Here is a 27,982-nt window from a genome sequence, read left to right as displayed (position 1 = left end):
TTAGTCTCGCCCACCTGCCGACGTAATCACCAGGAGGAGCGTCGCGGAGGCGGAGACAGCGGCGCGGGACATCGCCGCTTTCCCAGGTAAGTCACTGAAGGGGTTTTCACCCCTTCAGTAACCGGGGATTGGGGGGTGCGAGGGAGAGGGACCCTCCAGTGCCAGAAAAACGGATCGTTTTTCTGGCACTGGAGTTTCCCTTTAAGGGGTTAAAGCTTTATTTGACCATATTATCATTGTTCCATTATGAATATTTTTGTATGAGGTACATTCTCCAGGTTTCTACATCTAAAATTCAGGCTCAGGTTCCAAGTGAATAACCAATAGAAAATGTACGCACACACATTCATTTTACACACTTTTGAGCTTTTCAGACTTATCACTGCTGGAGAAAAATACCTACTAAGGTATCTTAAAGTGGTCAAATTAATTGTAGAGAATTCCTGATTTATCAAATCTCCAAAAAAAGTGTAAACAAAGTTGACTAAATGCAGTAACCCCTTAAGGACACAACTTCTGAAATAAAAGGTAATCATGACGGAATATTTCCGTCATGTGTCCGTAAGTGGTTAAAATTAACAATAAAACAAATAAATAAAACTTGCCTTGAAAAGAAGACTGGAGGTCATTCAGGTCTTGGTCTAGGAGCTGAGAAGGGAGGAAACCAGATGAGGATTCAGCATTTTTGTCTATTTCTCCAGGGTTTGGGTTCAAGGGTTGGGCAGGATACATAGGTTCACCAAACACATCCATCCATTCTTTGCCAAGATCTCCACTTTCTAAAGACGAAGAACTTAGAATCTCGTTTAGAAGTTGCATGTCATCCTTATCTCCAAAGTCTGAATTGAGAAGGTCTTTAGAACTTGCTTAAAAGGACGAAAAAATATACATTTGTCTTTCTGGATATCAATTACCAATTTTAAACAATTTATATATTTAGATAGCCAGTCTCTTTACATATATATTCTCTGTAAGAAGTGTTTCATTGGGAAGTATTTTCTTCACAAAAGTTTACATTTTACATTCAGTTAATCTGCTCCACATTAATCAAATGTATTACATCAATGAATTATCTAATACCCTGAGGTACTTAACACAATGCAGTTCTAGAGTACACAAACGTTTTCAGCCACTGACCAAAAAAACCCAGAAAAAAAACAAATTAAAAAGATTTTTAAGAATAGTAATTAAAAAACAATTGGTAAAGAGTTAGATTTAGATTTTGCACACAAATATAACACCTTAAAATGGTTGTCTCAAAGACTAATGGACCAATTAAAATCTTAGTAAACATGTATTAAAATTCCATTGCATATAAATGTCTCATATTGGTGAACAGTCCACCCCTCAAAAACAAAATGCTATTTAGAAGAATGTCCTTTTTGCTAATGTAAAAATGAAAGAAAAAAAAAAACCCAGCAAATTAAAATTTCCAAAGACACCAATTTTTTTTTTTAGGTGGAAACATTTGTACAATCCTGAATTAGCAGCCTAGAAATTGAAATAGTGCTCCTTCTTCCTATATTTTAAGATGTTCTAAAACCAACATAGTTACACTAATGCTGTAGGACCTAACACATAGATACAGTTGCTTGCTAGGATACAGTTATAGTGTAGATAATGTTAAAGGCTTAGGCCAGCAAACAGGTTCAGAGAAAAGAGTCCAGAATCCACAGGAGAACCCAAACTTTAATAAATCTAATATATATACAAAGATAGTGGGAATTAGGACTGGATTGGATCCTCGTCTATTGACCATGTTATACTACACATACTGAATGTGTGTGTATACACACACAATGTGTATACCTGTATATGCACTATATACACACACACACACACACACTCAAAGTATAACAAGGTCAGTAGACGAGGATCTGATCCCGTCCTCAATCCCACTGTCTTTGTGTTAACCTAAGAGAATTATTCGGTCTGAATTGAAATATATTATGTTGAAAAGAGCTTCACAATGTGGACTCATGTTGATTAAATAATTCAGCTTTATTAGGTACCAACACAGTACGAAACAGATTTCACAGAGCATATGGCACACAGACCAACTGATACTGAACACATACAATTGATACAATTTGAGAGTAACTGACATTTTGGCAAAGGAGGGCGGAAGGCCAATGCAAAACACGTATTGGTGCTTGCCATGTGGTCCATGATTTGTGTTTGCATTTTGCAACAGCAGTACCCCTTGCAAAAGAAGGAGTGCAAGCACTTATTTCAATATACAAATTCTACCCACAGAACCAAATAGAAAGACATTTATGTTGACATCATTTTACATACCACTTTCTTCATAAAGAAATTTCTCTTCAGGCTTCAAATCTAGCAAATCGTCAAATGCACCTACAAATGACATACATCACAAGAACAATGCTTGGATTAATCCAACAGGAGATCACTCACATAGAGTATTTTCAACATACAAAAACAAATTACTGTGCAAATACAACTGTTTAGAGATAAATTTTATGGCAAGACAGGAGGCTTCATATTTGCTTATCTTTCTTTACTGAAAACTCCCAGCAGCAAAGAAACAGTTAACAGCAGTGTAAAAAAGTTTAACCAATCAGAGTGCATCACAGCAATATAAACTGTCATCAGGCTCCTCCCAATTCCTCTTTCTTTGCTGCTTAGCCTCCCAGGTGAGTCTATTCTAATTATACTCCTATTTATGCTCAATTTTTATATATATTTATATGAGTATATTGCTTTAATATTATATATATTTATTCATTTACTTATTCTAGTATTTTCTCAGCCTTTCTGTGCTTTTACACACTGCTTAGGTGACATGGGCTGACTCCCCAGTCAACCTATAAACACAATTGCCTCTCTTTTTTTTTTTCTACCATACTTGTATTCTTATACTCTCTGTTTAACTGACACACTTTCCCCGCAGCGCCCGGCATTTTGCCGGTCCGCTCCGCTCTGTTTTTTCCCTCACACACTTCGTGTGTTGCCTTGCGTCTCCATAGAGACGTTTCCCGCCCTTTTCTTTCCGCGGCCATTTCTATTTGCCTTTTCCCGGGCTTCCTCTCAGCGCCATCTTGCGGAAATTTTATGCGCGGCGGTTCACTCGCATTTCAGCTCCCACTGCAGAACAACGACCCAGCTGTTCGGTAAGTACTTTTTATCCCTTAAAGCCCCAGACCTTTTTATTTTAAATCATTAAGGATACATACTCAAAATTTCCCCTTTTCTTGACAGGTTTTCAACTTAAAAAAATCCTTGCTTGATACTGAGGGTGACCCCCTCAAGCCTTTATTCAGAGGGTGACCCCCTCTAGCCTTCCTTCAAGGGTGACCCCCTTTTTTTCTGCCTCTATACAGGGTAATCCCTATTTGATGACACAGGCACATACCTGTTATTTGATTTTGGACATTTCATTGTCCTTCCTCTCTGGGTGAACCCCATTGATGTATTGTGGATGAACCCCACTGTTACAAAAATTACTTTCTGTATAAGTCCACCGCCTCATTGTAATTAGTTTGTCTGCATACCAAAATTAAAAATAATTAAAAATAATAAAAAAAAAAAAAAAAAAAAAAATATTTTAAACTATATATATATATTGTATATTATATTATTCTCTTTGTGGTGACCCCACTGTTATTGACATTATGTCTGATGTGCCAGAACCAGCAGTTTCTGCCGAACTTAAGGCTTGGCTATTCAATGCCATCACTGAATCCATTCCTAAAGCTTTAGCGGCTTTCAGCGAGCAGACAATACCAGCCCCTACGGCGGCCATTACCCAACTCTCAGATTCCGAAGATTCTCACACTTCGGAACATGAAGGAGCCCCTCGCAAACGCCCTTGGAAGGGCGATAGCGCCACCGCCGGTAAAGGCAAAGCGCCCGCTAAACACCCTAAAGTGCCCTATTCAAAACCCAAACATGATAAATTTGACGCATTTGAGGGTTCTACCTCTGATTTTAACCTCCAAGTATTAGACGAATACTACGCAGAACACTCTGATACTGAGGCTCCGCCTCATAAGACATTCCGAGACCTTTATCCATCCGATTCTGCAACTAATGAACCCCTCATACCTCTAGAGGAACTCCAATCGGAGTCTGACCCCATAGATACCTTATTTGACACCTCTGGACGCCCTCTATTTGACCCCAGGTGCATTAAGCACCCTAGATCGGCCGAATGGGCACCCCCAGACCACATTGCCAAATACTGTAGAATGTGGCTCCGTCGGCCTTTAGAAAAAGAGGTGAGAGCCAAATTAAGGGCTGAATGCCCACGCCCCACCATCCCAGACAAGGTGGCCAATACACCAGAATTCGACCCCTTCCTTGTGACCTTTCTAACCAAGTCAGGGAAAGACCCCCGTAAAGGTCTAGAACAGGGTCTTAAAACTGCTCAAGACAAGTTGATGGATGTGGCGGGCCCGCTCACACAAATCTTCATTATTGCAGACGAGGCTTTATCAGGTGGCACATTTGACGCACATATGGTGCGAGAGTGGGCACAAAGGGCCTTATGCCTTTTAGGCAATGCCAATGTGGCAATATCAACAGAGCGGCGGAAAGCCGTCCTTTATAAAATTGATGCTAAACTTGCCGAACTAGGCACCAAAGAACTTGGTCCAGAAGCTCAAGGCATGTTATTTGGAGACAAGTTCATAAAAGAACTAAGTAAACACGTCTCTGTTTTTACAACACTGACAAAGGCACAATCCTCTATTCGCAAGGTATTTCGCTCTCAGCGTTTTTCTGGAAGAGCTGGTCGCTATAGAGGCCGAGCGACTGGCAGAGCCGCCTTCACAGGCTACAGGCCTCGACCTTCAGACACCTGGAATTCGGGCAATACCCGATTCCAACACAGACAATTTTTTCCCTCTCGCGGAACAATCCGAGGACGTGGATCCGCTTCCCTACGCGGTCGCTCTGCTACAGGTAATAGACCTTCCTTATTCTCTTATTCCTATTGCAGGCCGGTTAACCCTTTTTTCCCAACAGTGGTCTCAACTAACTCAGGATCCTTGGATCCTTCAAACGGTGTCCGGGTTCCACCTGGATTTTTCAGTCGAACCAATTCAAAATTCCCTTCCTACCCCAATAAAAATGTCTTTGCTAGACGAGTCGACTCTACGGAGCGAACTCAACGATCTATGCACCAAAGGTGCGATCGAACGAGTTGCGGGCCCACAGGTCTTCGTAAGCAACATGTTTCTGGTAAAGAAAAAATCAGGGGGTCTACGACCAGTCATCAACCTGAAAGATCTGAACAATTTCATCGTATACCGTCACTTCAAAATGGAAGGGATCCATTTATTGAGAGACCTACTCTCCGAGGGAGATTGGTTCTCTCGCTTCGACCTAAAGGATGCATACCTCACGGTGCCGGTAACACCAGCACACCGCTGCCTCCTTCAGTTTCGTTGGGAACAGACACTATGGCAGTTCACCTGCCTCCCCTTCGGCCTATCTTCCGCACCCTGGTGCTTTACCAAACTAATGAAACCAGTGATGGCCTTACTGCGGTCCCAAGGAATCCGCTCCATAATCTATCTGGACGATATCCTTCTCATGGCACAGGACCAGGAAACCCTCCTCCATCATACAAACATGACCTCCGCCCTATTGCAGAATCTTGGCTTCGTGATCAATCACCAGAAATTATCTCTAACACCGTCCCAGACGATACAATTCCTGGGATTCCAGATAGACTCCGTTCAAGCAGTCCTTCAACTTCCGGCACCCAGAATAAAATCCATAAAAAGAGACATTCGGAAGTTACTGATATCACCACACCTTCGCCTACGGGATCTAGCCCGCACCATCGGCTTGCTCTCCGCCTCAATACAGGCTATATTCCCTGCCCCACTGCACTACCGGGCACTGCAACGATTAAAGACCCAATACCTACACCAGTCGACATCTTACGACCAACAGATCACACTCACGGACGAGGCCCGGCTTGAGCTCCATTGGTGGCTACAACATATGGATGCCTGGAATGGAAGAGCCATTTTCGGATCCCAACCAGACTTCATCCTGGAATCAGATGCAAGTTTGCTCGGATGGGGCGCAACCTGCTCGGAAACCTCTACAGGAGGACTCTGGTCCCACTCAGAACGCGCACTTCACATCAACTGCCTCGAACTGATTGCAGGCTCATTTGCAATCCGCAGCTTCGCCAAAGATGCCTACAACTGTTCAGTTGTGCTGAAAATGGACAACGTGTCCGCAGTCCGCTACGTGAATCATCTAGGAGGTTCCAAATCAAAGATGCTCTCAGACCTGACCAAGGAATTATATCAGTTCTGCCTAGACAGGAATATCTCCCTGCGAGCGGAATATCTGCCGGGAACAGACAACCTTGTCGCAGACTGGTTCTCCCGCCACTGGAGGGACTCCAGCGATTGACAACTGAATCCACAAATATTTCAGCATCTCCAGATTTGCCGGGGACTATTCAACCTGGACCTCTTTGCATCTCGCCTCAACAGGCAGACGGACGCTTTTTACAGCTGGTTACCGGACCCAGCGTGCCTTGCAGTCGATGCCTTCCTACAGAAGTGGCCGATGTCAGGGGCATATGCGTTCCCTCCATTCTCCATGATTCCACGCACGCTACAACTTCTCAGAACTCAAGGTGTCAAGATAACTCTAGTGACCCCCGCTATGGCGGGCCCAACCATGGTACCCTTACCTACTGGAAATGTCAGTGGACTTTCCCCTGCTACTACCCTGCACCCACGACCTCCTCAGAGACTCGATAGGCAACTTTCACCCATTGGCGATCCAAGACCATCTCCAACTAGTGGCTTGGACCATTTCAGGGGATCGTGGAATGTCTCAGGCCTTTCGACAACTGCTCAGGGACTCCTTTGGGACTCATGGGCCCCAGGAACCAGACGCTCTTACATCTCTGCATGGCGCCTATGGAGTTGCTGGTGCTTGGAAAGGAACCTTGATCCCTTTTCAACACCTATAATTAATATTATTAACTTCCTGTCGTCTTTATTCGACCAGGGTAAATCCTACCGGACCATTAACGTGTTTCGGTCTGCTATTTCTGCAGCGCACGTTCCTATAGAAGGCTCTTCGGTGGGCAAACACCCGTCTGTCTGCAGACTTTTGCGGGGCATCCGCATCGCTAGACCCCCCGAATCCCAAATATAATCAATTCTGGGACGTTGCCGTCATGCTCACGTTCTTGGAAGCTTGGCCGGACAACGAAGCGCTTTCCCTACGCCAATTATCAGCCAAATTAGCTCTCCTCCTCTGCTTGGTCTCCTTCCGAAGAGTTTCCGACATCAGGGCTTTCGACTTTCACGCCCTCGATTTCACACCAGAGGGGGTACACTTTCACATCACTAGACGCACTAAGACCAACTCATCTACCGTGAGCTACCCTTACTTCTCGGAGAGACCACTCCTATGCGTAGCCCGGTGCATAAAACACTATATCGCTCGCACTACCCTTCTCAGAGCACCTACCGGGCCCCTCCTGGTATCCTATGTACGGCCTCACAAACCAGTTTCGTGCCCTACCATTGCACGCTGGATCAAATGGCTCCTAGCCCTGGCTGGCATTGATGCATCTTTCGGGGCTCACTCGGTTAGAGGCGCAGCCGCCTCTTCAGCACTCTTAGCTGGAGGTTCCTTAGCAGAAATTCTATCCTCCGCTGATTGGTCTAGAGAATCCACCTTCCGTACCTTTTATTTTAGACACTCTCCTCACGTTTCTCTGTCCTTACTATCTGTGCGTTAAAATAGCAAATATGAAGCCTCCTGTCTTGCCATAAAATTCGGGATTATTCTAGCTCCTAGTGACCGAATAATCTAAATTTTATTAAAGACAGGAGGCGAATATTTTCCCACCCTAGTTTTCTCTTCCCACCCTTCTAGGTAAGTATCCTGTACTACCTCCAATTTCTAACTATGACTTACATCCTCTCTTTCGCTAACCTAGACTCATTAGGTCGTTATTATTATAACCCGTTTTTTATATTATATTTAGTTCATTAAATTCTAGATGGTCATTTACTGTTATACCACTCTGTTATTACCATAGTTAGAGCTTGCACTAAATTGGAAGTCAGTTCACTGCATTTATTTGGTTTTCTTTTGCCAAAGAGACCATACTTTCACGATATTTCTCCTTCCTCCTAGTGTGAAGATCGCTTGCCTTCTGCCTTGACTCTACCTGCGGGTTGATCACTACCTTCATCCTTAAAGATACCTTCACCGTTACCTGTTCATCGTTTTCATGACTACTTTTACATGGTTGACTCTACAGCTGATCGGCTACATCAAGAAAGAGGAATTGGGAGGAGCCTGATGACAGTTTATATTGCTGTGATGCACTCTGATTGGTTAAACTTTTTTACACTGCTGTTAACTGTTTCTTTGCTGCTGGGAGTTTTCAGTAAAGAAAGATAAGCAAATATTCGCCTCCTGTCTTTAATAAAATTTAGATTATTCGGTCACTAGGAGCTAGAATAATCCCGAATTATAGACACACAAACCCTAGCTTATAAACATGGAGTGATTATCTTATATTTGTGTCTCCCAAACCCTTAGCGACCAAAAAAAAAAAGTCAATCACATCTTTACACTATTGGCATGTAATCTCACACACTATACATAATATGTACAGACATATAGACAGAAACACACAAACTCAGAAGGGCTCTGAAGGCTTACCCTGCTCAGCTTCAGATGCCTAACCCCTGTGCCAACTGATGTATGCTGGAACAGAGCTTGCTATCCACAGCCAACTTCTCCCTATCTTCAACATGTCTGAAATGTGTGCTAACGCTGTAGGAATTGAAGGGCATAAAAAGGCAGGCAGAAGGACAGACAGACATATATACAAATACCTTCAAATGAAGAATGGCTCTGAAGGATTCCTTTATCCAGTTCAGCCTCTGATGCTTAAAAAATATAAAATAAGAACATACATAAATAAACTATATTTATAACAAAGCTTTATATTACAGAAAATCCCACAGCATGTTTGTCTTAATTTACAATGTCGATTTGTTGAATTTTATTTTTTTTAACTATAAATAATTGTTCAGTACTCATGACAAAGATAAAAATAAAAAATAAAATGCAAAAATCATGTATAGTAAACCTGTCAACTGAATACAAGATGTACATCCTTCTAATTGGAATCGTTACGGGAGTAATCTACACAATAATGGCCTCGCAACAGGGTACTACTTACTGCTGTTTATTTTTATTTCTGGGACCCGTGGATTGGGGTGCACATGAGGAGGGAGTTCCCTTCTCTACTTCCTCCTGTTTTGAACTTTGGGTTAAAATTTAGAGTTGAGTACTGTTTTTACTGATCTGAACTAGCTTAGACTGGAATTTTACACACCTCTACTTTTTTGATCTGTCATTAATCTGATCCATCTCATTGTTTCTCTGTTAAACAAATGTTATTTTTATTGCACATTTATACTGTACGAATTCTCTAAATTAAAGTTTAAAATAAAAATAAAAAAAGGGATGTTCTAAGCTGATTGCAGAGGTTATGTTGATTAGTGCTGGCTCCATCCAAGATTTAATGTAATAGGGTTTAGAAATGGTTTGACATAATCTGGGACTCTTCCTGGAGCACAGAGGCCACCTCTTCATAAGCCACATTGATAATTTGGAATTATTGCTAACCTATCCCTAGCACAAACAGTCAATTACAGTTGGCAAGTTGGACTAAATTGACCATGATAATGTGGACAGTGGAAGCATTCAATTGGCAGCTGAGGAGTTGTCGGTTTGCGGGCAATGGGAAGAAATGGTTTATGTCAAACAGTTCCTAAACAAGCCAACTTTGAACCAGTTGAATGCCCCTAGTACATGCTAGGCAATAGAACCAGTACTGAGACCTACAGTGGTAACTTAAAGGACCACTATAGTGCCAGGAAAACAAACTCGTTTTCCTGGCACTATAGTGCCCTGAGGGTGACACTCCCGCCGTCCTGAATGGGGAGGAAGGGGTTCAATCACTTACCTTTCTCCATCGCCGGGCTTCCCTCGGCGCTGGGGACTCTCCTCCTCCTTCCGACGTCAAGAGCAAGAGCCGCGCGCGCATTCAGCCAGTCCATAGGAAAGCATTAGTTCCCATCACTCTACTACACTGAATTCTTCAAAGGTTTAGCTTTCAAAACATAATTCACTCCTAAAATATTTGTTCTATAACTTCCAAAAAATAATCCAGGATATATGAGGCATTTTAACTATCAAAATTAATAAAGAAATCTATTTTGATTTGTATATTTGTTTTAGTTGCAGTAATTGTGTAAATATGTATATATATATATATACACACACACACACACACACACAGTGGAACCTCTGTTAACAGAAAGGAGTTATCAAGTATAAGATATGTCTTAAAGGACCACTCTAATGCCAGGAAAACATACTCGTTTTCTTGGCACTATAGTGCCCTGAGGGTGCCCCCACCCTCAGGGTCCCCCTCCCGCCCGGCTCTGGAAAGGGGAAAAGGGGTAAAAACTTACCTTTTTCCAGCACTGGGCGGGGAGCTCTCTGCCTCCTCTCCGCCTCCGTTCCGCCCCGTCGGCTGAATGAGCACGCGCGGCAAGAGCTGCGCGCACATTCAGCCGGTCGCATAGGAAAGCATTTACAATGCTTTCCTATGGACGCTTGCGTGCTCTCACTGTGATTTTCACAGTGAGAATCACGCAAGCGCCTCTAGCGGCTGTCAATGAGACAGCCACTAGAGGATTTGGGGGAAGGCTTAACCCATTGATAAACATAGCAGTTTCTCTGAAACTGCTATGTTTATAAAAAAAAAAATGGGTTAACCCTAGCTGGACCTGGCACCCAGACCACTTCATTAAGCTGAAGTGGTCTGGGTGCCTAGAGTGGTCCTTTAAGCGGGAGGACAAATAATGATTTCACTATTCACCCAAATCATTTCAAAACAAATAAAGATGTTCTCATACTGTCTATTGCAAGTTTAAAGGTATACTTCACTAGGGGAGAATACTCCCAGACTACAGCAATAGTCTGTATTTATCTCTATCTGCATATAATAGTATAACACTTACCTGCCATTCCAGTTTCAATATTGTGCATCTCATCATCTAATGAAATTAACCTGTAAAGGATGATAACATAAGGTTTGTCTTGTAAGGCACGAACAAGGTACATAGAGTAAAACTTATCAGGAAAGGTAAAAGAATCTTAAGATGTATAGCTAAGGAGAAAGATGAGACAGGGGGGATATAATAGAAACATTTAAATACATAAAGGGAATCAACACAGTAAAGGAGGAGACTATATTTAAAAGAAGAAAAACTACCACAACATGAGGAGATAGTCTTAAATTAGAGGGGCAAAGGTTTAAAAATAATATCAGGAAGTATTAGTTTACTGAGAGGGTAGTGGATGCATGGAATAGCCTTCCAGCTGAAGTGGTAGCGGTTAACACAGTGAAGGAGTTTAAGCATGTGTGGGATAGGTATAAGGCTATCCTAACTATAAGATAAGGCCAAGGACTAATGAAACTATTAAGAAAATTGGGCAGACTAGATGGGTCAAACGGTTCTTATCTGCCATCACACTCTGTGTTTCTATGTTTACAGTTGAATGCAAAAGATTGTTTAACACTAAATAAGGCTCTCTGGCCACAAACTGTATGTCCTTCTGCTGGAGGTATGGCAAGGCAGAAATTACACACTAACTTTTAACCATACCACTACATACCAGCAATGGGCATTGTGATAGACTGAAAGTAGTCAGCTGACACCCTCAGCTTCCCAATGCTGCTCTGACTAATACTTGGTCATTAGTCCAAGCAGCACAGAGGGATGTGTTGATGGTGACTCTCATTTAGCATTAAAACATCAAAATTGTTGAATGGGAACAGCACCAGGGGACTCCAGAGATTACAACCACTTCAGTGAGATAAAGCAGTTACAGTGCCATCAGTGTCCCTTTAAATCACAATACATATGTATTAGATAAACATCTTGAATGCCATCTTAATTAATGGAATGATTCAGTTATTTTGTACTTTTGAGAAATATTCACAATCACCCCAAGAAGAAGCGGACACCATAGAAAAAAAACAAAGGTGGTACGACATGGATTCCACATTGGGTTCTTTTTTTTTTTTTTGATCTAGGACACATGGGGCGTACACATGTACACATATTTATTAGATACACACATCCTCTTGTTAACTACCACAATTGTGTGCTATAACCATACAACCCATTATTTCTAATCATGAAAAAATACCCCCCATAGGATATTTGTTTTACTGCCATAGCTGATACTTACTGATCATCATTTTTTGCCAGATCTTCTTTGACTTTTGTTTTTTTCTTTGTTTTCTTTTCTGGATTGTCAATGTCCATGGGAAACTGCAGGCTCTAAAAGCAGAAACAATTAACATTTACTATTTCTACAATTAGAAAATGGTTTACAAATAATTTCATAATGAAATATGAATACATGTACCCATGCAACAAAAACACATTTAACACATTCTGTTTGTTTTATAACCAAGAGAGTAACATCCTAGCAGAAAGGAGGAATAAAAGAACATTTTAAAATAAATTCAAAGGGGAACACTTTAACAAATCCTTCCCGGTAGTTATTTTTTAGCACATAGAACCCCCAACTCTTCCCATATAATATGCATTTAAACAGTAAACTTACATGGTATAACAAAAATATACTGTAAGGCCACAAACACAAAAACAGTACAATGGAGAAGGGAGAGCAATGTAAAAAAAATAATAGTCAAGCACACCAATAAATTCATATACATAACGACAGAACAACTCCTAGATCCTAAACTTTTTGAGACTGTTTTTTTTTTTTAATGATACTCAACATACTGAGCATCAACTAAATGCATAGGACAACCATGCTAATAATGCGAATGTTGACGACTATCAGAGTAAGTATTTGCTGGTATAGTTGCCTTGTATTAGTTTGCTATTTGTTTTATTACATCTTATTACTCTCAAGAACTTTCCAGAATTTGTTTAGATATGGGTTTCTGTGTTTCCTGTATCCCACTATGCCATCAGTACGATCAGTTCTTAACTGCATTCTATGTTTAGAGCATTGTTTTACGGAGTTTGCCCAGCTTTCTATATACTTCTAAAGAGCAGACTATTTTCTATCTTGCTATAACACCTAGTGGTAAAAACATCAGTTTGGTTTCCAACCTCCCTCCCCCCCCCCCCCAAAAAAAACCCAACATCATATAATTCAGTCAACGGATAGTTGATTATAATAACCGGTACTAAAGTGGTGCAAATGATGACCAGTTGTCAATAATAAACTAAATATTACTTGAAAGGCTTTAAATTACCTGACATTCTTTTCTGAATGTATAAGTTGACACATTTATGCATAAAAAGAACAAACAATACACACCCAAAGGGTTATTTTGTATTTTAAGTGAGAATTCAATGTGAACTTAAATTTAAGGTAAAAAAACAAACAAACCAGTCAGGCTCATTTTTTCTATTCTTTAAATCTGAAATTTATTTAGAATTTCGCTTTAGTGAATAACCTTGAGAGAGTTATACTCATCATATTCACTAAAAAGGACTTGCAGATTTTAGATCGAAATAGCAAAGTTGACTTGGTTTGGTTTAAGTTATAAAAATTGTTGCAATCAATAGCTGTAACCCCCCACTCCGCCGCCATTTTGTGCGCCAAAACATATAACATGCTGCGACTTTAAGAAAACATTCTACAGAGCGGAACTTTGTTTTATATTTATCAGATTCACATTTATCTATATAAAATCCATATGTTAAAGCTGCGTGGAGCTTTGAGGAACTTGGCTACAAGCATATAGACGAATATAACAGATGGAGATGTTTTCAGGATGCCAGATCTGCACACAAACAATGAAAATCCCACCTATAAAGGCATCTGTGCCAAGAGAAATTAACATGTATGAAAGAATTTCTGAGCATTAGAAAGAGCTTAATTGGCAAAGAGAAACAAACATTTAGCCATAGAGAGATATTGAGAATATACCTAGTATTATGTTTATCTAGTAGACATTAGATGGTAAAATTGTTTGTTATAGCCTACTGTGAAAAGTATTCCTGTAATTATGAAGTTTTTACAAAGTTTCCTATATAATAAGTATCCCATTTTAAAGCGAAGTCTTGGATCATTTTGTGCAGATAAATATTGTCTACAAATTAATAATATGTAGTGTACAAGTTACAGTGTGTTGAAACACTTGCACAAAAGTCATATTCTATATAGATGATTTTTGCCCCGGTTTGTGGGGGAAAATTTATGATACAAAATGCCTTTCATGTATTTTATTGTACCCTTGAAAATTGTGATGAGACTCTGTGAAATCCAATATTCCTTCTTTGTGTCTCATTGTTTTTGTTGTATTGTAATTATTGCTTGCAAAACTTAAATAAGCAATAAAAAAAAAAAAAAAAAAAAGTAATTTAGCGGAGAGGATAGGGTGGAAGGGCTACAATCAATGTGAAAGGGAGGGAAAACAAGTACAGGTATGTAAAAAATGAAATATGCACATAATTGACATTAAGCAACCTGGAATTCGGAGTGTAACTACTCTCCAGCACACAATTAACAATAACTCTGGATGTGCCGTGTGGATGGGCAGTGCTAGGGGACTCTGGACACTATAACCACAATGGGATGGAAGCTCTATAACCACAATTGGATGCGCTTCAGACAATCAACATGCAAAAAATGCAGTACAAAACAAGAGGCTGAAGAACACTAACAGATTTAAAATCAAATGACTAACGTTTGAATATTGAACATTTCAGTTTCTCAATGGTTCAACGCAGTCCAAGACTGTGTTGATAAAAGTATAGGTACAGTAGACAGGAATGTAACAAATATGACTATTTAAACCTGTCAATGGTCCTCAAATTTGTGTGTGATACAAAACTAAAGTAATGCCAGTAACTATATAGTCTACATCACTTACACAATCAGTTTATGCAGTCCTTACATGACATTTTATGCAAAAATAAATAAATATAAATTATATAAATTAAATTCCATTAACACATGATCATTAGAACTGCCTGTGATGTATCATTAATCTCGATAAAAAGAGAACACTTTGTGTTAGTGAACAGATGCTGCCTGTGGTTTCCATTCACTTTCATCTTCCACTCATTAATTCACAAGAATAAAACGCCACTGGCTGTAACCATTACACATTCACTTCTAGGGGAAAATGCAGCATAGGGGATTATGGGAAACACTGTGTGGACCAAGTTCACTATCGACATGATTTTCTTCCATGCATTACTGTTGCTCGAAGTTACTTTAAATATGATAACATGAACATCTAAAAACGATGTAACTATAATGTAAATTTCCCGGAGTCAGGGACAGATTTCTGTTCAGGTATATAAGGCATGTGCCTAAAGGAGAGGACTGCGCTGAGTGACATCTTTCAAAATATCACATTTTCTGCCTATGCTTGTCCCATTCACCTTAAGGCTCCAAACACCATAACTACCTCAACCAACTGTAGTAGTTCAAGTGCCAGGAGTGCCCTTATAAGCTATGTAGTCAAATAGTTTGACAATTTACATGCAGTATTGCATGGCAGGACTTCGCTCAGTGGAACTAACAGAAGATCTTTGTAGGCAGAAAGAAGGTAAGTCTTCAACTATTTACCCAGGGAAAGGACTAGGGAACTCCTGGCACGATAATCACTACAGTGGGCATATGGTGCTTGTAGTGATTGTTTAATGAGTGCATACTGAACCGGTGGCCATCTTGGGGCAAAGCATTCTGAGTTCATGTAGGAATCAATGACTAAAACTTCTCCAAACTCCTGATCATTATTTCCGTCCTCCCCCTGTCTGTCTGTGCCCTAGCCACTACTTGTAAGCAGACGCACACTGTTAGACATTAGCAGCATCAACTAAACTTTGAATCACCCGCTTCACTACTTCACTTATAAGTCAAGTGAAGTAACAGGGAACACAGACGACACTCCAAAGATCTAAGATGGTTCTGTTTATTAGAGGTTAAAGGGACACTATAGTCACCAGAACAACTACAGCTTATTAAATTTGTTCTGTTGAGTAGAATCATTACCTTAAGGCTGTTTGCTGTAAACACTGTCTTTTTACAGAAAATGCAGTGTTTACATTACAGCCTAGTGATAACTTCACTGGCCACTCCTCAGGTGGCTGTTAGAGATCCTTCCTGGGTCATGGCTGCCTAAAATGCATCCAAACATTCAGTATCTCCTCCCTCTGCATGCAGACACTGAACTTTCCTCATAGAGATTCATTGATTCAATTCATCTCTATGAGGAGATGCTGATTGGCCAGGGCTGTGTTTGAATTGTGCTGGCACTGCCCCTGATCTGTCTCCTTGTCAGTCTCAGCCAACCCTATGAGGAAGCAATGTGATTGGATCAGGCTACCACTTCTGATGATGTCAGAGGAAGTTCACAGGCAGAGGCAGCAGCTTCAGATTTGAATACAAGTAAGATTTTACTATCTTTAGGGAGGCAAAGGGGGCCCAGGGGGGCTAGATAGTGGTTTTAACACTATAGGGTCAGGAATACAGATTTGTGTTCCTGACGCTATAGTGCTTCTTTTAAGTGCAGATGGTTCTGTTTATTAGAGTCTAAGTCTCCTCAAAATTAAGTGCAACGTTTCGGCTCTATGCAGCCTTAATCATGCATAACAAGTACAAACATCCATTAGGTATATATACCCTTTCAATTAGTTAATTAATATGATAATTCTCTCTCTTTTGGCGACAGACTCCGGGATTTTTTTTAATAATGCTAGTTCTGATATGAGTGCTAATGGATGAGTCTACTTTCATGATTAGTCTATATATTACTTTCCAATATTCAGACAATTTTGGGCAGAACCACCAAATGTAGGCCATGTTACCTCCACCTCCACAATCCCTCCAACACTGGTCAGAGTATTTGTTATTCATATTGTATAGGCGGGAGGGAGCCAGATACCATCGATAAAGATTCTTATAATGATTCTCAAGATAGTTTGTGCAATACACTTGATGCCCTTGAAAGCTGTAAAAAAGTTAAACCATTCCTCCAGACTGTATTGCGTACCTAGCTCCCTCTCCCAAGACATGTGCTCTAGCTTAAAAGGGGCTCAGTGTTGTATAGTGAGTAGCATATAGACAGTAGCCCGTTTCGACCCGGGTCATGTAAAAAATATTTTTCTAATTTAGGACTCTCCAGAGATTTATAATTTCTATCCACTTCTCGAACATTACATTTTTCTTTCAGTTTTTCGCTAATTTCTCTGAACTGCTATGTTTACATGTGAAGGGTTAAAACCGGAGGGACCTGGCACCCAGACCATTTCATTGAGCTGAAGTGGTCTGGGTGACTATAGTGTCCCTTTAACATAACAGAGTGAATTCTGTGTTTACATAGCTTATAACCTATGTGAGTAATCCATGCCAGGATTTTATGAATTTATAGTTAATTGGATTGACCATGTGATCTACTTATTAACTAATTGAAAGGGTATACATACCTAATAAATGTTCGTACTAGTTATGCATGATTAAGGCTGCATAGAGCCGAAACATTGCACTTAATTTTGAGGAGACTTAACCTGTAATAAACAGAACCATATTAGACCTTTGAAGTGTTGCCTGTGTTCCTTGTTACTTCCAGGCCCGGACTGGCCATCGGGCACAGCGGGCAAATGCCCGGTGGGCCGCGGTGGCCGTGGGCCGAGGCCGGCAGGGGAAGGTCCCAGGATCTCCCCTGCCGGTCTTTGCAGGGCAGGCAGTATCCTAGAGCCGGCCCCGCTGTATTCCATGGAGGGCCGGTGGGGAGATCAAAGATCTCCCTCACCGGCCCACATGCTATCAAAGGCGGCTGCCGGCGGGGAGAGAGAAGGAGGGAGCCAGCCTGCCAGCAGAGGAACCCGGCGGAGCTCTATCTTGCAGCTCCGCCGGGTTCCTTTCGCGAGATCCGGAGCGTTGCCATGGCAACGACCGGATCTCGCGAGAGTGAACTCTAGCCCGCAGGCTAGAGTTCACTCACCGCTGGACCACCAGGGAAGGTGCACCATGCCGGTACCCCCCTCCCAGATACTACCATGCCGGTCCCCCTCTCCCACTCACCTGCATGCCGGTACCCCCCTCCCAGATACTACCATGCCGGTCCCCCTCTCCCACTCACCTGCATGCCGGTCCCACTCACCTGCATGCCGGTACCCCCCTCCCAGATACTACCATGCCGATCACCCTCTCCCACTCACCTGCATGCCGGTACCCCCCTCCCAGATACTACCATGCCGGTCCCCCTCTCCCACTCACCTGCATGCCGGTCCCCCTCTCCCACTCACCTGCATGCCGGTACCCCCCTCCCAGATACTACCATGCCGGTCCCCCTCTCCCACTCACCTGCATGCCGGTCCCCCCCTCCCAGGCTAAAAGGTAAGACGGGAGGGAGGGACATAATGCTTACTTATTTTTATTTTATTTTATTTTTTTACCCCCCACACACACACAATCCCTTCTAACATGTATACAGAGCACTCTCACACACATCACACTCAGCACTCACACACATCACCCACAGCACTCTCACACTCAGCACTCTCACACTCAGCACTCTCACACTCAGCACTCTCACACTCAGCACTCTCACACTCAGCACTCTCACACTCAGCACTCTCACACTCAGCACTCTCACACACATCATCCACAGCACTCTCACATCTGCACTCTCACACACATCATTCCCAGCACTCTCACACACATCACACTCAGCACTCACACACATCACACTCAGCACTCACACACACATCACACTCACTCTCACACACATCATCCACAGCACTCTCACATCTGCACTCTCACACACATCACACTCAGCACTCTCACACATCACACCCAGCACTCACACATCACACACAGCACTCTCTCACACACACGTCACACACAGCACTCTCACACACACATCATCCACAGCAGCCACACACAGCACCCAAACACACCACACAGCACCCTCACACAAATCACACACAGCACCCAAACACACAGCCTGCACCCCTCACGTACACACAGAACCCCCCGACACACTGCACCACACACATACACAATACTTCCAAACATATTTATTTATATATATATATATATATATATATATATATATATATATATATACACACACACACACACACACACTAGATTCCTTGTAAGCAAACACATACTACACTCCTAAACACACACTCTCTACAAACACTACATCACTTATACACACACACACTATAGCCTGCATGCACACTCTTGCTACATCCCCTATACACATTCTCTACAGCCCCTAGCCACATATGCATTACATTACACCACAAACACAACATGCCTAAAACCGACCTTATAACACAATACCACACCACAATCAGCTCACTCTGCACACACACAATACCACAAGCAGGCTCCAAACACATGCACAATACTCTTTCCTGGCATTTTTGTCTCCTGGTATCCATTTATAGAGACACCAGAGACAAGTTGCAAGGAAACACAGTGCAAGCATGTTATTAAATTTGCTTGCGCTGTGCAGAACAAATGCAGGGCCTTTTTCTCATGCTAGAGCTCTTCAGCAGAGCTCTGCGCATGTTCTGCCCTGGAAGAGCATTGAACCAACATGCTCACTTTGAGAGGGGGCGTGTTTGTCATTGGTGATGACAAAACACACCCTCTCTGCCCCGCCCCCTTCTTAGTGGGCCGCTGTGGTAAAAAAATGCCCGGGCCGAATTTTTTTCCCAGTCTGGCCCTGGTTACTTCACTTGATTTGAACAGATTGCGGTGTCTGTTGCTTTCACAGAGCACCTCCCAGGTAGGTGGCCGGATTATTGAGCAGAACCCGAGTGCGGGGTGAATTGTTTCTTGTGGCACTTCACTTATAAGTTAACTAAACTATTTTCTCACTTTTGTGGGTCTACATGGCTGGTAGTACCACATTAAGGAAAATACTTTTTATATTTTCAAGTAATTTATTGTTATTTATTTTTTATAAGGGGAGAGGCTGGGGAACTCTAAATGTATATGCCTGGTTAGGCAATCTTTTGATGCTTTTTTCCCTGAACTGTAGTAACATTTTTAACTTTTTGAGATGTCAACTGTCAACTTTTTTTTTTTTTTTTTTTAAGGTAACGTTTATGTATTTTGGGAAATTCTGAATGTGTATGGGCATGCACATACTGTTAGGTTATATGTTTGTATATGTGGCATTATGTGTTTGATGTCTGTGGTGTTATGCAAGTGTAAATGGTGGTATTGTGTGTGGTTTTGCACGCATATGTCTTTGTGGGATGCTTGTGGTATTGACTGTTTATGGGTTGCCTGTTTTGTAATGTTGTGTGCACTTTTCAAAAATACTTATGAACTTTGGGCTGCCTGTGGTGTTATGTGTACGTAAGTAGACCTTTTATGGTATTATGTGTGTCTTTGGTGTTGTGTGTTCATATGCATTTTTGGCCAGGGAGGGAACATGAATTAACATTAATCCTTTGTGGTCTGGTGTGTAGATTTGCGGTCAGCACCTTCCATGGTACAGACTACTTGTGCCTCTGCCTCCGATCCAGTGAGACTTGGTAACCCACAGCAACGTTCTAAATCCCCAAACCACGTTAAAGGGTGAGGGTAGTTTACTTGTGGTGGGTGCAGGCTCCCACTGGAACAGCTGGGGAGATCCTTGTATCTCCTCAACTGGCCCAGGTTTGGCAACCTTGCATGCCATGCAAATGCGCCATAGCTTGCCGACCACAGGATCTTAAAATAAAATTGCAGAAAAAAAAAAAAGGTCTTTCCTCACAAAATCACCTGACACGTTGCTATCTTTGAGCATAGTTAATGCTACTCATCAAAACAGGAGAGCATTTCATTAAAAGTTTAGCCTGTTATTTTGCCACTCTGAGGTCATTCCCTTATAGGAAGAGATAACTATAGGAATGTGACAGGACAGGATGTATGTGAAAATATTTCTGATATGCTGCTGTGAACTCTGGGATCACATTGTCTAAATGTAGAAATCTGTGAAGGGTGGAGTACTGTCAGCTGTACAGTATTTATTAATCTATGCACAGTTGAAAAGGCTGTGATGCAGCTATTGTGCAATTGCTTAAAATCCAAATGCTGATGTTTGAAAATCAGATTAGTTGTTGAAATACATTAAAGGACCACTCTAGCCACCCAGACCACTTCAGCTTAATGAGGTGGTCTGGGTGCCAGGTCCTTCTAGGGTTAACCCATTTTTTCATAAACATAGCAGTTTCAGAGAAACTGCTATGTTTATGAATAGGTTAAGCCTTCCCCCTATGTCCTCTAGTGGCTGTCTCATTGACAGCCGCTAGAGGCGCTTGCGTGCTTCTCACTGTGATTTTCACAGTGAGAGCACGCCAGCGTCCATAGGAAAGCATTATGAATCCTTTCCTATGTGACCGGCTGAATGCGCGCGCAGCTCTTGCCGCGCGTGCGCATTCAGCCGACGGGGAGGAGAAGAGGCGGATCGGAGGAGGAGAGCAGGAGGAGAGCTCTCCGCCCAGCGCTGGAAAAAGGTAGGATTTAACCCCTTTCCCCTTTCTAGAGCCGGGCGGGAAGGGGTCCCTGAGGGTGGGGGCACCCTCAGGGCACTCTAGTGCCAGGAAAACGAGTATGTTTTCCTGGCACTAGAGTGGTCCTTTAAGCATGCATTTGACATTTTTTATTCTAATATCACGTGTTCACTGGCAACCTTTAACATCAGAAGATTCTATTTATCTTAAAGGGACACTACAGTCACCTGAACAACTTTAGCTTAATGAAGCAGTTTTGGTGTATAGAACATGCCCCTGCAGCCTCACTGCTCAATCCTCTGCCATTTAGGAGTTAAATCCCTTTGTTTATTAACCCTAGTCACACCTCCCTGCATGTGACTTGCACAGCCTTCCATAAACACTTCCTGTAAAGAGAGCCCTATTTAGGCTTTCTTTATTGCAAGTTCTGTTTAATTAAGATGTTCTTATCCCCTGCTATGTTAATAGCTTGCTAGACCCTGCAAGAGCCTCCTGTATGTGATTAAAGTTCAATTTAGAGATCGAGATACAATTATTTAAAGGGACTCTCCAGGCAGAGTCTTTTACTCACCTCGTTCCAGCGCCGGGAGCCTCGTGAAGCCGCGCCCCCTATTTCGTCAAAATGACGAAATAGGGGGGCACGAGCAGGGAGCAATCAGACGCTTCCATTTGGAAACGTCATTGCTCCCTTGTGCGCATGCACGGCTTCGCCCCACATGCGCACATACTTTAGAGGGCGGCATGAAGTCCTGAGCGTACTACCGCGCATGCGCGCGGCTGCGAGCTGAGCTGACTGACAGCTCAGCGTCTTTGCCCGCCCCCCTCCTCTGCTGAAAGGCTGGAGAGAGAAGGCGCGCACACAGTGCCTTCTCTCTCCTGCACACGTCAGACGTATTTTAATACGTCTGACGTGTACAGGGCCTTTTTAGGGCCCTGCATGATAGGAAGTCCCTCTGGTGGCCGTCTGAGTGACGGCCACTGGAGGTATTCCTATCAATCAATGTAAACACTGTATTTTCTCTGAAAATACAGTGTTTACATTAGATTGCCTGCAGGGAGCTATAGATCATACCTGAACAACTACATTAAGCTGTAGTTGTTCAGGTGACTATAGTGTCCCTTTAAGGTAAATTACATCTGTTTGAAAGTGAAACCAGTTTTTTTTTATGCAGGCTCTGTCAATCATAGCCAGGGGAGGTGTGGCTATGGCTGCATAAACAGAAACAAAGTGATTTAACTCCTAAATGACAGTGAATTGAGCAGTAAAATTGCAGGGGAATGATCTATACACTAAAACTGCTTTATTTAGCTAAAGTAATTTAGGTGACTATAGTGTTCCTTTAAAGTTGAAAAATTACACGGTGCATTTTTACTATTGCATTATGCCAACCAAACATTTCGAAACATCGAATTACTAAAGATTCTTTATGTAACAAAGGCATAGCATAAACTATAAGCAAGACTGATAAATGAGATGCTTGCGACTCAGTCATAAAAACATTGGTTATAAAATATCCCTTTAAATTCCTACAACACATTCCACCCAGAAACGGCGAACCCTTCAGAAATAGACGCATTATACAGAAGATCATTATTATCCCATAGTTTCACTTCGACTCCTCTGCACTCCTCAGCCCCACAAATGCTTTAGCATCATTTATTGGAATGATGGAAGAACTGTCACTATCAGAGGAGTGCCATTTCCTTATGAATTCCGTGTCACTGCTTCTTGTTTTATAACCCAGGTGTTAACACATAACAGTACTTGTGACCCAGTGATTGAAAGAATGGGACAAAGTATTCTCTAAGTATCATCGGAAATATAGCTCATACAACATTACTGAAAGGACAGCAATCACGGTTATGTAACCTTTACCATGAACTCTCTTCCATTGTATCCATTATAATTCCAACGGATAGCATATGCAGTCACAGAATAAATAAAACATGCAGAGCAGAGCACATTTCAATAGTATGTAGAATGTATCCAGTATGCAAAACACAATTCATTATATGCTTCTTTGCACAATAGCTTTGATCTAGTTTTTAACACTAATTATCTCATCTCATCAAGCATAAAACGGAAGCAGGAAATACCCACTTAACGGAGTTGCAGTTTGAACATGTTAAGCACTGAAATGTATTATATTAACAAATAACTGTGGTTTTAAAGAAAAGATCACATCTGTCATAAGGCTAGATGAAAATCATTGAAAAGGAGTCAACAACTGTATTGACAAATGATTAGCTGTTAGCCATGTGATCTGGAAGAGGTACTGGTGAACTATAGCTCCCATTGCCCTCTTCCAACTGGAGTTCTAGGACACAGGCTGTAGGACATGGGTGCCCAAAAGGCAGATCCCCAGATGTTGTAGAACAACAACCCCCACAATGCTTTGCATGCCTTAAGAATGACAACATCGAGGGAGCTGTAGTTTTAAAATATCTGGAGATGTACATTTTGGGCACCCCCGGTGTAGGAAAATTACAGGCATTTTATGTCAAGATAAGGTGGCTGGTCACAAGCTTGCTACGCAGGATCTAGAGCACAGAGACAGTTTCATAAAAGTAAAACACACATACAGACACACACACACATAAAATCAAAACAAATTGGTTTGTATTTAATACAAATAAGTATGATGCCAGAGAGATAGTTTAGCTTTGAAAGTAATTGCTATTATTCATCAGGCACAGAGCTCCTAATGTTTCCCGATTAGAAATTCTCTTTAACACTGCTCAGCATGATGCTCTCAGCGTGATAAATGTCACGGCAGAGATAAGTAGTCATATTCTCCCAGCATGGGGATCCAACGGCACAAGTAATGAGAATTCTTATGGACGATTGCAATGCATGAACGGTCCATATTTTTTAACAGTGTTTTGCTGCTGTGACAGATAGAAATGTATGGAAAGTTATTATAAAACAAGCAGCAGTGAATCATCTCTTCTTCTTTTTTTTTTTTTTTTTTAAATGCGACTATATAATCTGTGCATTATCATTTCTTCTATTTTTTTTTTTATGCTAGGCATATACACTCCATATGGCTTTAATCAGATAACTCATCAATATACAACATTTATAACTCATTAATGTTGCATTTCTGACATATTTAAAAATAGGAAGACTTTGTTTTGACGGTATGAGCAAATCTTTACCCTTTCTTTTTCTTCAAAATTTGCCTGTAAGCATTTTTAAGTTTTGTTAAATTGCACACTAAATTACCGTATATACTCGAGTATAAGCCGACCCGAATATAAGCCGAGGCCCCTAATTTTACCCCAAAAAACTGGACTCGAGTATAAGACTAGGGTGGGAAATGCAGCAGCTACTGGGAAATTTCTAAATAAAATTAGATCCTAAAAAAATTATATTAATTGAATATTTATTTACAGTGTGTATATAATGAATGCAGTGTGTGTGTATGAATGCAGTGTGTGTGTATATGAGTGCAGTGTGTGTATATGAGTGCAGTGTGTGTGTATATGAGTTCAGTGTGTGTGTGTATGAGTGCAGTGTGTGTGTGTATGAGTGCAGTGTGTGTGTGTATGAGTGCAGTGTGTGTGTATGAGTGCAGTGTGTGTGTGTATGAGTGCAGTGTGTGTGTGTATGAGTGCAGTGTGTGTGTGTGTGTGTGTGTGCAGTGTGTGTGTGTGTGTGTGTGCAGTGTGTGTGCAGTGTGTGTGCGCGCAGAGTGTGTGCGCGCAGAGTGTATGATTGCAGTGTGTGATGCAGAGTGTGATGCAGAGCGTGATGCAGAGCGTGATGCAGAGCGTGATGCAGAGCCTTGGTGGGGGGTGGGCATTTGTATTATTATTTTTTAATTATTATAATTGTAATATTGTTTCTGTTATATTCATTTTTTTTATTATTATTATTTTTTTTATATTATTTTATTATTATTTTTAATATTTTATTATTATTTTTTTTCCGTCCCCCCTCCCTGCTTGATACATGGCAGGGAGGGGGGCTCTCACTCCCTGGTGGTCCAGTGGCATTGGCAGTTCAGTGGAGGGGGGCTGTCAGAGAGCACTTACCTCTCCTGCAGCTCCTGTCAGCTCCCTTCTCCTCCGCGCCGGTCCGTGCAGCTCCTCTGTCAGATCACAGTGTAAGTCTCGCGAGAGCCGCACTATGACCCCGCGGCTCTCGCAAGACTTACACTGGGAGCTGACAGAGGTGCTGAACGGACCGGCGCGGAGGAGGAGGCAGCTGACAGGAGCTGCAGGAGAGGTAAGTGCTTCCTGCCAGCCCCCACAGCCCTCCAGTCTGTATTATGGCAATGTAAATTGCCATAATACAGACAGTGACTCGAGTATAAGCCGAGTTGGGTTTTTTCAGCACAAAAAAAACTCGGCTTATACTCGAGTATATACGGTAGCTACATACACTTATCAGCAACAGCATTCAAACCACCTGCCTAATATTGTGTAGATGCTTTAAGTCCAGCAAGTTGCGAGGTGGGGCTTCAATGGGTCAGATTTGTTATGTTAGCACACCCTACAGATGCTCAAACGGAGATCTGAGAATTTGGAGGCCAACGCAACACCTTGAACGCTCTGTCATGTTCCTCAAATCATTCCTGAACAATTTTTGTGTGGCAAGGAGCATTATCCTGCTAAATGGGCCACTGCCATTAGGGAACACAATTGGCATGATGTGGTGTCTGCAACAATCTCTAGCAAGGTGATACATGTCCAAGTAACATCCACATGAATTCCAAGACCAAAGGTTTCCCAGCAGAACATTGCCCAGAGCATAGCACTTCCTCAGTCACCCTGCGTTCTTCCCATAGTGCATCCTGCTACCATCTCTTCCCCAGGTAAATAACGCACATGCACAAAGTCATCCACCTGATCTAAACAAAACTTAATTCATCTTCCATTTCTGATGCTCATGTCCCCATTGCAGGAGTTTTGGGCAATTGACATGGTCATCATGGGTACTATGACTGGTCTGCTGCTACGCAGCCCCATACATAGCAAACTGAGATGCACTGTGTGTTCTTACACCTTTCTTTCATGGCATCAGCATTACGTTTTTTTTTACAGTTCGAGCTACAGTAGTACTTCTGTGTCATCGTTCCAGACAGGTTAGCCTTTGCTCCCCATGTGCATCGATGAGCCTTGGGCGCCCATGATCCTGATGCGGGTTGACTGGTTTTCCTTCCTTGCACCACTTTTGGTAGGTAATAACCACTGCATAGCAGGAACACCCCACAAGACTTGCTGTTTTGGCTCTGACCCAGTCGTAACTAAGAATTTTTACCCAATAAAAAAATCGAGTGGACAGTCCCGGATGGGATTTAAGAATGGAGAACGGCTCGTAACTCCAATTAACAACGTCCTGACGAAGCATATGTGCAAAATGCATAGAAGTGGACAAACAAAATCACAACAGTGGGCGGAGCCAGGGTGTTGCAAAATTGAAAGCATACAATACCGAAGCTTGACACTAGTTACAGTTTAAATACATGATCTGTGAGTAGCAGAAAACGGCTGTATTTTACTCACAACTTTGACTGTCATAGGCAACTTTATTCATGTTTTAAGTAGATGTTAAATAAAAGGTTTTGTTTGCCAAGTACTAAATATTGAGTAGTTCAAGTGAGCACATTTGGAAGAGGATGGTGACCACCTATTAAAGTCACGAATGCATCATATACTAGAGCTGGTTTATAAGCTCTAGTAAAAGTGAGTGTGTATAACTACCTTAGGGTATACATTAATTTCTGTCATTTGCAAATACCATCTGCATTATATGTTCTATGTTTTATTGTCTTTTTCTGTGATATTTGGGGAAAAAACCCTGCAACAGATAGTACAGGAAAAATATAAGTATTGGTTTAGATTGTGTACCTTTCATCTATTCACTTACTAATACCCTTATCCATACTGCCATTAGTGCATGGTGTGTTATACACAGAGTGGTATACTGCACTAAGGTGTCTTAGCAGCATATACATTCGTTAACACAAAGGTCCTCTGTGTTCTTAAAGGAGAAGTATTAAAGGGATTTTATTTCTTCTTTCTCTTGCTTAAAGAAGTGCTTTTTGCAAATACCGGTAGTTATTTTTTACTACATGGAACCTGTCAAAGTAACTCAGATCTTTTCGCTTGCACGTTTTTCCTGCTTCCAATAACACATGAAACTCAAGAACTGACTGTTCACTTGCTGCCCAATTTATTCTACCCCTTGACAGGTGCCACGGTAACAATATAATCATTGTTATTCACTTCACTCAGCTTTCTCGATAAGAGTGAAGACTTTGAGTTTTAACACCGGATGTTAAGAAACATCTTTTAATAAACAGTTCATTAGAAAAGGCACAAGTCTCCCTTACAATCTTGACATCAACAATTTCAATGCAAAATGAGTTTCAAGTTTCTTCGTGTTCCCTTAGTTCAGACAT

General features: G+C 41.7%; 1 protein-coding gene across 3 annotated transcripts in view; it reads right to left on the bottom strand.

Annotated features, from left to right (window-relative positions):
* The window catches only part of ICA1 (islet cell autoantigen 1), a 102,418-nt gene that overhangs the window by 14,003 nt on the left and 60,433 nt on the right, over positions 1-27,982 (bottom strand). For all 3 annotated transcript variants that reach the window (XM_063452423.1, XM_063452422.1, XM_063452424.1), the window contains exons 9-13: positions 12,301-12,392; positions 11,064-11,113; positions 8,862-8,915; positions 2,299-2,358; positions 606-866 (exon numbers count right to left, since the gene is read on the bottom strand). In XM_063452423.1, coding sequence (XP_063308493.1) covers positions 606-866; positions 2,299-2,358; positions 8,862-8,915; positions 11,064-11,113; positions 12,301-12,392 — 517 coding nt within the window. The remainder of the gene's footprint in view (positions 1-605; positions 867-2,298; positions 2,359-8,861; positions 8,916-11,063; positions 11,114-12,300; positions 12,393-27,982) is intronic.

Source organism: Pelobates fuscus, chromosome 4 (genome assembly GCF_036172605.1).
Source record: "Pelobates fuscus isolate aPelFus1 chromosome 4, aPelFus1.pri, whole genome shotgun sequence".
In the NCBI taxonomy this organism is placed as follows: domain Eukaryota; kingdom Metazoa; phylum Chordata; class Amphibia; order Anura; family Pelobatidae; genus Pelobates; species Pelobates fuscus.
This window is presented reverse-complemented; position numbering and strand designations above follow the sequence as displayed.